The sequence below is a fragment of the Atractosteus spatula genome, chromosome 11 (assembly GCF_055471065.1).
Source record: "Atractosteus spatula isolate fAtrSpa1 chromosome 11, fAtrSpa1.hap1, whole genome shotgun sequence".
Taxonomy (NCBI): Eukaryota; Metazoa; Chordata; class Actinopteri; order Semionotiformes; family Lepisosteidae; genus Atractosteus; species Atractosteus spatula.
This window is the reverse complement of record NC_142716.1, coordinates 30148578-30159749: the sequence shown is the minus strand read 5'-3', so window position 1 is coordinate 30159749 and position 11172 is coordinate 30148578. Positions and strand designations below refer to the sequence as shown.

At 40.8% G+C, this 11172-nt stretch overlaps 1 protein-coding gene across 2 annotated transcripts in view; it reads left to right on the top strand.

Annotated features, from left to right (window-relative positions):
- Nucleotides 1-773: 773 nt before the first annotated feature.
- eps15 (epidermal growth factor receptor pathway substrate 15) overlaps nt 774-11172 on the top strand; it is a 68989-nt gene continuing 58590 nt past the window's right edge. For both annotated transcript variants that reach the window (XM_088926923.1, XM_088926922.1), the window contains exon 1: nt 774-843. In XM_088926923.1, coding sequence (XP_088783049.1) covers nt 817-843 — 27 coding nt within the window. In that variant the 5' untranslated portion in view covers nt 774-816. The remainder of the gene's footprint in view (nt 844-11172) is intronic.

Sequence of the window (11172 nt, the reverse complement as noted above, 5' to 3'; positions counted from 1 at the left end):
AGTCGAGAGGTGTATAAATTAGCACAAATAAAATTCACTTTGGTTAAAACCATGAGGCAATGAAAAACTTCTGAACCAGAGGGAAAATTTATGTAACAGCGCCCCCTATTGGAATTGTTAGATACGCTGTTTACTTGCTAATATTTAGTGTCATTTGTTGAAGTGGGGTGTGAAGCTTAGCTGGATAATTAATATCAATTATCTTTATGGAACAAACACGTTTTTCTTTTAGAGATATGTTTATAAAGACTCTCATGTTTTTTTTTGTTTCCAAAAGTGTTCTTCTACTCTTAATTTACCGTGACCCCTTTCTAATGAAATTGTGAGAAGGAAAAACTCGTAATTTGAACTATTTTTAAACCAGTCCTGTATAACAGAAACGTGTGTTCAGATAAATGTGAATGTATGAAAAAAACAAGCTTAGGTTGATGAGTTTACAGAACGGGATACTTCGACAAGGATGAATGGGTACAACAGATTATTACTTGGCATATTTTTAAACTTGTATTTATGATTTTTGTATTTCATATTTACAAATGGGTTAAACATTCGTCCTTCGTTGCCTAATACAGTGCTGCTCGATCTGCATACGGACACAAAACTAGATAGTGTGCTGCCAACCCGAATCACCGCCTTTAACAAAGTTAAAATACAGTAGTTTGCAAAACTCCTGCGGAACCGAGCTGGTTTGTCACGCCAGTGCCACGTTTTGCAGACAGCCGCATCCAGTTCGATCGGGGCTCCTGTTCCTGGTTTCCTCGCCTCCCCTATATTGCCCAGTGCAACGCAGGATGGGCTAATGGGAAGAGAAACATTATGGCTGCCAGTCTCTCTCTGACTCAGGTAACTCTGCCTTTTCAACAGAATTACCGCGATTAACATTCCTTCAGCTGCATGTTTTAGATGTTGGACTGTGTGGGGCGATGAGGAAGTTACAGCAGGGCTGTGAAAAGGAGGCTACACACATGTTTGTGTGATTTTCTAGAAGTTTGTGAATTGGGGAAAAAGTTTCTGTTTTTAATCTCTTTGGGGACTGCGTAAGGGCGTAGTTTGTGTCAATTTGGGGGTGGGGCTTTTGTTTTTTAAATATTTTAAACTAGTACTCTGTTACATCAACTAAACACGTTATTCCCAAGACGCGATGTTGATCGCTTTGTTTCCAACGTGTTTTGCTGCTTAGTTTTGTAGTGTCAAGATATCTGTCGGGTGGCGAGATAAAATGGATTACCAGCTGCAGTAGTGTACAGTACATCGAAAGTTTGAGTTTGGGAAGAAATTGAACACACATGTATTACGTGCTGGAAAATAATAACTGGATTTTGCCCGTCCGTTTGCGAAGCAAATAAGACTTTCGACGTTTATAGTGAGTCATTTACTGACTGTTAATTGTAGTTGTCTTTCCGCTGTCTTTCGAGAAAGTAAATGCAAAGCACGTTTATAAATTATGGAAGTACAGGCATTCGTTGTAACGTGCCTAGTTGAGTTACCCTAAGCACTATATCATGTCTTTCTGTAGCGATCTGCTGTAGTGTAGTCTGTTGTCATAACTGTTTCGTTGCTCATATTCTCTGTCCTCTTATCTTGAGCTGCCTCTTATGCTTCTGCTGTTATCTCGCGAATTTTAAACACTGTTCATCAGACTTAGCTGCTCGATTGACAATCCAGTGTTAACCAACGCCTTCATCCGTGAGCGTTTTTATTCTCCTGCCGGCCTGGGTGTCATAGGCAGTTTCTCTGTTAATACGATACTGCGGTATATCCGTCTTTTACACTTCCAATCGGAGCATCTCGATGCGTGATTTTGACAGCGCCTTTTACGTCAGTAATGATTAAATTACAGTAAAGAATGAGCATGTTTGTTTTTCTAAATACTTGTTACGCTTGTAAACGTTTTGCAAAGTTAGTGTAGGGTTGTCTCGCAGCGCTGCAATTTAAAGTTTTAAAACGAAATGAAATCTATGCAGCTAGACGAGCGCAAAATCTGTTTTATATTTTAAAGTTGAAACAACACATTCTGCATGGGTATAGTCCCGAAATATTTTAAGTTGTATTTCGGTCTACGAGAACACACCTTTTAGCTGGAATGCTCCATAGAGCTCATGCTGTTTTCTATAGGAAGCACAGAAAGGAAAGGTTATTTTTGCGTCTGCAAAACTAGCTTTAAGACAGCTGTAGTTATTAGAGCTACTTGGATTCAGTTATTTAGGGCCCAGACTAAACACAGACTTCGATTGGCTCTTCCTGCATAGTGTTGCCAAAGAAGAACTTGTCATTACAATGGCAGTCGGGCCAGCAGGTACTGGGAGATCTGGGAGTGACTGATGAGTGATCTTAGATTATTCTTAAAACTTCCCTTGGTGAAGTGTGTATGCAAGCATAGGCCGTCCTGTGTATTAGCCTAGTTGTAAGGCAATTACAAATTAGCATTTTGGCTGATGCATTAAAAATGAAGTTGTATTAATTTCTTCTCTACAAGTTAATCCTTTACATGTGCCCAGCCCCAGTATTTTAGCGTTTTGAGGTTGGGGGTTCATTGTGCTCACCTGACGGTTGTCAGAATCCTGGAGGCCAGACGGGTCAGAGAGATTCAGTGAAGATGAGAGGTTGGTGCTATAAGTCGCCTTCCCAGAGGGTGTGAAGGGACTGGTGAAAGGAGGTGCCCACTTGATGAGCCCTATAGAGTGTCCTGTCTGTTTCACTCTGGACAGTCATCAGACTGCCGCTTGAAACTGGCTGATCGTTTGAGGGAAGTGTTCTTGCTTCTGGCATCAACAGCAAGGTCAGAGTTGAAGTGCTTGAAGGAAGGGAAGTACCAAGGTCACGTTAACATCCTGACTTCGCTGTAACCTAATGTGGGTGACAGCTAATTATAGGAGTACGAACAGAAGAACATCCCCTGCTCTGTACTAAAATCGCCTTTAATAAAGAGACAGGTATAACTAACTCTGTTATAGTTCAAGTAGGTAACTGCGTTAGCGTGCGTAGGCTGCAAAGGAACAAGTTAGAAGTTTATTTTAATGCTGAAAAGAGAAGAAAGGAAACACAATGTTTGGGCTGTGGAGCCTTCACACCTGAAGAAGGCTCCATGGCCGAAACGTTGTTTACTTTCTTCTCTTTTCAGCATGGCCTAACTCAGTTATCGCAGAAAGGTGTTGCCGTACGTAGGGGATTTTAATGCTGGTGCATTTCTTTTTGATGATAATTTGAAAATGTGAAGTGAGTGACAGGTCAGGTCTTATCGGACATTGTTGTGAAGTTATTGGTAGTAATTTATGTTTAGAATATTGCTTCATTTGTTCGTCACAGAATAAAGTGGGTAGGTTAAGTTATATCACACAACCTTTCTGTTTCCTTTTTGTTTCTGATTGTGCAGTGGATCTACCTAGATTGCTTTGGATTACGTAGTGTGCAGTCTCTTTCCATTAAAGTTTATGTTTGAATCTGAGCTCATTTATTTTTGCACTGCCCAGAAAAAGCTTTTACCAGGCCATTTGGCTTTTCATACATATTTCATGTCATCGTCTGCCAATGTTATCTGTCTGCTAATTTCCCCTATTGGTTTTGGCAGTTCCCTGCAAATTCAGATGAGAGCGGAATCATGCACTATTGAAAATGGGTCTTGCTGTACTGTAATTATTGGAACAATTCAACTGCAGATAGGATGGGGGGGATCAGCCAATATAGTATCACAACAAAACAGGAGTTGCAGCAGCAAGACATTTTAGTTTGGGTTCACCAAGGCATGGGTTATTGGATGGCAGATGTTATTCTGAGAAGAATGTGCAGAGCAGGGTTTTAGTGGAGGTAAAATATAGTTTGAGATCCCTTTAAATTAATACATAATTATAGCAGGAAGCCTGCATTCATTCTGCCTAGCCTGGGAGAGGACCAAGTGGCCCAAGCAGGTATACAGTTTCGGATTAAGTGAATAGGAGATAATGACTTGGGTGAATACATGGACAAGGCTTAAGGAGAGAGCCATCTCTTGTTTGGTAGGGATGTCTCTTCTGGAAAAAAGCCAAAGTGTAATACTTTTCTCTCATTTGATTTTTTTTTTATGGCAGTGTTGCATTAAGTGCACCAGATCAGGACTTCTCATCTACCGTATGGTCTGGCAGTGTTTTCTGTTATAATCGGCTTTGCCTGGAATACTCCCCTAAAACACGCAAAGATCTTAAGATGAAGGGATTGTTTTCAGCAAATATGAATAAACAGCATGATAATGTGTAAGCCTGTGTATATGAATGGTTTTGGTTATTTTTTAGTTATAATACAGGCTTAATACAATCCAGAGCAAAATCTTCTGTCTTGGGAATCCTAGGGATTCGTCACAATCTCCGTTTTGACTGGTGCTTGCCATCTGCTGTGAAATACTGTACGGTTGGTGTCTAATTTAATCCAAGACTGCTTGCTGTACAAACACGATTTGCACGTAAAGGGCTCTTACTGCTGTAACTCCAGGTCAGCCCTATTTTGAACCACCTAGCAACTGTCACCTGAAGAGATTCATCTGACCAGCATTACTCACGTAGGCATGCGCAACGCTGGTGAACTTCCCCAGGTCACTTCCTGACATTAAAATGAGTCGGCATTTATAGATGGTGTTTGTTTTGCTGCAATACCTTTGGGCCCCAGTCAGATTAAATTAAAGTGCCAACCCACCAGTCAGTTTCAAACTTGCTGCTGGTTTGTAGCAGGTTCTTGTTTCTTTCCAGTGAAACACCCAACTGGGTCTGTAATCTGGTATCGGGGGGTGCACTGAAGCTTTGGTTTAATACTGCCTGTCGTCGGCATGGGAAACGAACCTGAGGCTGGAGCTGGAATATAGAAAAGAGATCATGGTAACAATAACAGGAAGAAATAATTCAGATAGGAGCACAATAGAGAAGTGTTTAGTGACAGGATTTGCTTAAAGCCTAGATGTGTTTTTAGGAATCGTAACTAAGCATGTATTCAAAGATCGTTATCGGAGGGGAACTGCAAGGGTCACAGTGAGGCAATCGCAAGATGGGAGAAGCGCTCGTACTGTTTGATGACATGCTCACATCCTTATTCAGGGATAATAAGAACTACAATAAAAGAGAGCTAGTCATGGAGAAGGCGTTTAACAGTTCCAGTACTTCACTTTCTTTTTCAGCGTTTCTTCCTTAGGTGCGTCTGGATATGTTGTGTGAAAATGTCCCGTTACTTTCAGTAAACTATTTTTAAACACAAAATATTTGTTGCAAATGGGGGGGTCATTTGGCTTTTCTAACTCATTTGGTTATTAAGCCCAGCAGGTATCTGAGAAATTTTAGAAAGCCACATACTATAGACCAACACGTAGAGATTCATTTCACACTGAAAAGGAGAAAAGAAAGCTGCGTGTTTTCTTCAGTTTTTCAGATATGTGAAAGAATGAAGGAAAGTTGACGTTTTCCTAGTCCTTGCTGCTCATCCCCGAAGAAGGCTCCACAGCGAAAACATTTTCTCCTTTCTTTCTGCTGTGTTCCTTTTGCAGCTGGTATGCTGACACAGCTCCCCATTTGCACATCCTAGAGAGTTCAGCTCATGAGACGGGACAAATTGTGCTGAGCGTTGTTTCATGTTCCTCTTTTAGTTTTGGATATGACGAATGAATAAAAAGTTAATTCAAAGGTGGTTGTGTGCAAGTTGTTAAAGTCTTCAGTTGTTGAAGCCAAGTGCTGATATAAAATTGAAAAGTAAATACCATTTACGTTTTCTTTTAATTTCAACTTTGTTAGAGGATTCTTATATTGTCTTTTAGTTAATAGCAGTCCATTTGGTGCTCTTTTCTCCATTTTTCATTTTTCTAATGTTTTTCCAAAAGCATTCAGTCACTTTGAATGTTATTATGGACTGGTATTTAATGGTTGGCATTTTAACTACAATAATAGAGTGAAAGGGATTAAACTCTCTGCTTAGTAATAAGGGGGATTATTTTCAATTACATTTTCCTTGATCTGTGCAGCTATTTAATCCTGTATTATTGGCTCAACGTCTGTGTATTAAACTCAATCTGGTTCGTATTAGAAGAGATATTCTGATGGGCACTGATAGGTATTGAAAAGCTGCTTAGTTTGAAAAGCAACTGGATGCTGGGACGCCTCCTCCTCTTGCAGTGAGTGTCTTAATGGCCGGTCAGAAGAAAATGATTTGCTCCAAACATGAGGGAGGGGTAATCTAGAAATAAATGGCTGTGATTGCACTGCCGGCTTTTGTAGAACTTGTGTATGATTCTGTGGCAGGGCTTTGGTTATTCTGTGTTGGTTGCTCTTGAAATGTTTGGCGTTTCAGAATGTGCTGTAGGATAATATGTAGGAAATCTTTGGGGGACTGGGGGCATCATGCAGCACAATGACTGTAGCTTGTCCCCGCTGCCTGTTTCAGAATGATTAGAAACTTAGAGCTTAGGACAGCGTAACACTGATGTGTGTCCCTCCCCCCATTTCCTCTTATTCCACTCTGGGCAGGTTTTTGGCAGAAGTACTAGACATGATTGAATAGAGACCCCTGCAGAAGTAACAGACCGTCGTGGTTATAGATCACATTTAGCAGTTATTAAAATGCATTGATTAAAATGACAAGTAGAGGTTTATTCCGTACTGGAAAGAGAAGAAGAGAAACGCAACGTTTCGGCTGCGGAGCCTTCTTCAGGTGTCGGGTGTTGTTAAAAAGAAATCTATCCACTCAGGTTCTATATGCGCATCTGATTTTAAATTCCAAATTGAGGTTCAGCTCTTCCGTAGCAATTCCCACTCCCTCTGGCATCCGGAGCCATTCGGAATTGGCCGTACTGCAAGCTCCGTAGTGCCTCATGGGGAGAGTTGGTGCTGAATGGAGGACTGATGCATGCCGCCCTGTCTGCATGCACCCACAGGCTGCTTGAGGTATCCCTGGCCACAGTCCACTAGTGGGATGGCCCAGACTTGAGCTAGCAGTCCGGCTCGTGAAGCTCGATGTCATCATTAAACAACATCCAGGTGGATACTGCACATTGGTGGTGGTGGAGGGGAGTCCCCATTACCTGTAAAGCGCTTTGAGTGGAGTGTCCAGAAAAGCTCTATATAAGTGTAGGCACTTATAATTATTATTAATTATCATTCAGGAGCCCAGTGACATTCAATTTTACAGAACCACCCTGAGCCCTTTGAAAGCATTGAGGATTTGTGTCGCTTGGATTTTATCAGGACATTGAAACAGCAGATTGCTTCAGCTGTTGCTGCGCATCTTGCTATACTGCAGTCATTGGTTCCTCCGTGATGAAGTACTAATGGTTGAGTTTGGATGGTTGTTTAAGAAATGTACAGTGCAAAACTAAAGGAGTATTAAGGTCACAGCCAGAAAAGGCTGAGATGGGTTCCTTTTTTTTTTATCTCCACCCTCTTTTTTTTTCCTTCCTGCATGTAGCTAGTCACATCAAGTATAACGTGTTCTAGGACTAATGCCACCCCTTTCGATCTCCCCATTGATATGTAGGAAAAATATTAATGGGTACTATTACAGTTAAAGAATAGACTTGGAAAGCATAACTGTCTGATCCTGGCTCATCTATTTTTAGACATCTTTCTGAACGGCGTCGTAATCTCCGAACATTGAGCTGTGCAGAGACAAACAAGTACATGCATATGGAAGGGATGGTAATATCAGATAAAGCATCAAAATGAAGCTTTTTTTTGCATGAGCATTTTAAATATGGTAATTGCTGCATAAAGGGAAGATGGATTTGATACATGTTCCTTTTTATATTCTGAATAGTTAAAGATTTGCATGAGTTTTTTTTTTATTGGTTCAGACATCAGCGGCGGGAATCAGCTCAATATGAATTAATATTTTAACCTCTTGACTTCTAAGGACAGCACACACATAACCATTTGTATCTGTATTTGATATGGATATTGCTTTGCGGAATTGGTATTTCTAAATATGTCATCTATCTCGAGTTCATTATACAGCAGTAAAATTGTTACAACAGTGTTGATATTTCAATATATATATACATTTCTATTTTTCCTGTCCATTTATGGATTTAAACTAAGGAAAAAAAAAACAAAAAAAATCTATTTTCCTTCTTTAAGAAAGCTTGGGCAAATGTTAGTATGCCTGTGGGGTTAAACAGCAGTTCTTATCCATCTAGGATGTACCCTGGACAGGACACCAGTCCATGGCAGGGCACACACAGACATGCACATACATTCACCCTAGGGCCAGTCTTCCCAGAAGCCAGTTAACCTACTGTACCAGTATGTTTTTGGACTGCAGGAGTAAACTCACTTGAACACAGAGAGAACAAACTCCATGCAGGTAGCACTACAGGTTTGGAGTTGAACCAAGGGCCCCAGTGTTGCGAGGCAGTAATGCTAACCACTGAACCAACCGTGCTGCCCTGTAGTTCCTATTTCTCTTTAAATTTAATTGCATGTGTACCATTTATTAAAATTGTGGCAGTGACATTTAGCATATTCACGTATTTTAATCGCCAAAATAAAAGCAAAACCGGATACCGGATAAAATTTGGTTCTGTTTACTTGCTTTTGTGATCTGTGACATCGGATTGTCTCCTTTTTGAGCCTGCTCACCCTTCTTGCGGCTTTTAATTTAATTGTCGGCAGGAAGAGAGGCGTCTGTTTGCAAAGCCATTGCTGACACTGGCGTATGAGCTCATGAGGCTATCAGCACAGGGAACGGTAGAGCTCAGGTGATTGAACAGGGTGCTGTGAAACAAGAACTGAACCAAATTCGTTCTCTGCCTCATTTAAGGACTACAACTCTTGCACTGAACAGAATGTCACAAAAAATGAATTGGGCGTTCTGAGGAAAATGTCCAGGCGACTAGTATATGTGAGCAGGATTATTCGGTTCTGCCATTTCTAAAATCTCCAGACTTCGGTTTGGTCGGGTCAGTGATTGTTTATTTTTTTTAAAGTGTTACAGTTAACCCAAGAAGCCAGTCATTAGTATTTGCTTTTGGCGGCTCGCAGCCATCATATTGTAGATTTGATGTGACGGATCTTTGCAGTTTTAACGAGCTGGGGCCCTGCGATGGCGTGGTTTTCCCGTTCTTCGCGCACTGTTGTGCAGACGCGGAGCGCACACGCCCGCCCCAAAAGAGACAGCAGCCGCGATGCCGCCTTCAATCCAGCGCAGAGAATGGCTGTTTACTGCTGTACTGTTAAACACACAAAGCCTCTCAGTGTTCTGCTAATAAGCAGTTCCAGGCACACAATTGTTACCAAAGGAATAAGAGGGAGGAGGGAGCAGCAGAAGTTGTCCAAAATGTCAAGAAAAAAAAATGCTATGTGTTTTTTCAGAGAAATTGGGAAAACAATCTGGGGGGGGGGTCACGTTCCTGTGTTGGAATAAGACTGCACTTGCACAGCAGGGTGGATCTGTTCTGGGATTGTTTTTTCACTTCTAATAAAACCTTCTGTTGCAGTTGTTAGCATGAGTAAGCAAAAGTCAATTTGTGTTTGAGTTGCTTCCTAGGCCTGAAAGTAGCCTGCCTAAATGGCTGTCTGTTACGTTTGTGTACACTTCAATATGATCATAACACTCCCTTATATGAAGCGTAATCACTTTAAGTCTCCTTGAAGTTGTGTGCTAAATTAATAATGGGATGAAAATGACAGTGCTCCATGGACGCTGTTAGATTACTATAGTCCTTTTCCTGGACTGAATTAATTCAGTCTGATTTCTGAGGGCTGAGTGACTCATTTTGTTTCTATTAATGTCTCGGAGAACATTAATTTGAATGAAGTTGTTTGTGACTGATATGGTTTAGGCTAATACCATACCATTTCGAGTTGTAAAAAGTTCAGAATGTTGTTATGAAGTGAGGAACACCTGGGTAGTGTAAACATGTACAGCTTCAGATCAAAGGAGAATGTTTGCTGAGATGTAGTGGTCCCAGATTCAGCAATCTATTCAGTTGGTCAATGATTAAATGTCAATCAGCAGTCTTCCTCTTTTAAGCTCTGTTCATGGACAGCTAGAGAAAGGGGAAAAAACAGGGAGACAACTGAGGAAGGAAAAGGCAAGAGAGAGGAATGGAGCTCCTTGTTCCAGATCACCTGGAAAGACCAGATAGGAGCTACGTGTTTGAGCCTTGCTAAGAGAGCCTGCTATTCTGTGGTTTTTATGGAAATATGATTTCCTGTGTAAAGAATCCCTCAGTTAAAAACGGCCTTTCCTGGTTAGGGGGTGCATATTTAGAATAGGGAGATAGGCATCCAGGTTTGCAGAGGTAGAGATTTAACTGCTGATTGTGTTCTGTTTGGTTTAGAAGGTTGCTTATTTTGGCCTTTGACAAGATTTTGAATACTTGATAACAGTCTAGGAGTTTTATGGGTGGTTAGGATTGTGGGTTATGATTATTTATGTATTGGTTTATCTGCTTGGCCATTTCCTGGTGTTTGTTATTTTTGTAACTCCTGATTTGTAAATGTATCAATCTAAAATGTTGTGGGTCATCAGACCTTCAGAAGTCAAGGTTGGTGGAGTATTCCAGTACCATGGATATAAAACCTCTAAGAGTACTGTCTGAATTTCTGATTCTTCAGTATACGCTCTGTGCCAATTACTGCATTTTTATTAAACATGCTGTGATATGTTTATCCTGGTCTTGTGTCAGGCTTGTTGTCTTTGACTTTAACATTTCTAGATTTAATTGTTAATAGAAAAACATCAGGGTTCTCTGCTAAAGCAAATTATTTTCATTTTCTTCCCGTGTTGTAAAACAAATCTGAAGGTAATTTTCATCAATGATTAATCTTTAAATTCTGTCCAGTAATTGAAAGAAGACAGTTATTTTGTTTTTCATGAAGACTTGAAACTCATCTTGTTCTTGTAATTTGTGGAGGTGTTTTGTAGATTTCAAGCTGTTTTTTAAGCTCAACCAGAACTCAAGATTTCAGTTCGAGATGCTGCTCGTTCTTCCAGGAAGTCCAGCAGGCAGGGAGATAAGAGCATGCAACACGGTATCCGGCCTCTCTCCTTGTCCTGTGGGGCTCCATTTTGGAGATCTAGGGCCTCTTGTTTATTCAGCAGGAACTGAAAAGGAAATAGATTGCTGGCCACATCCTTTACAGATGGATTCACTTCAGCGGAAGCGATAGGATTGTCAGAGAGTGCTGCAACTGCTTCTTTTATTGCTCATTTCCGTCTTGTGCGAGA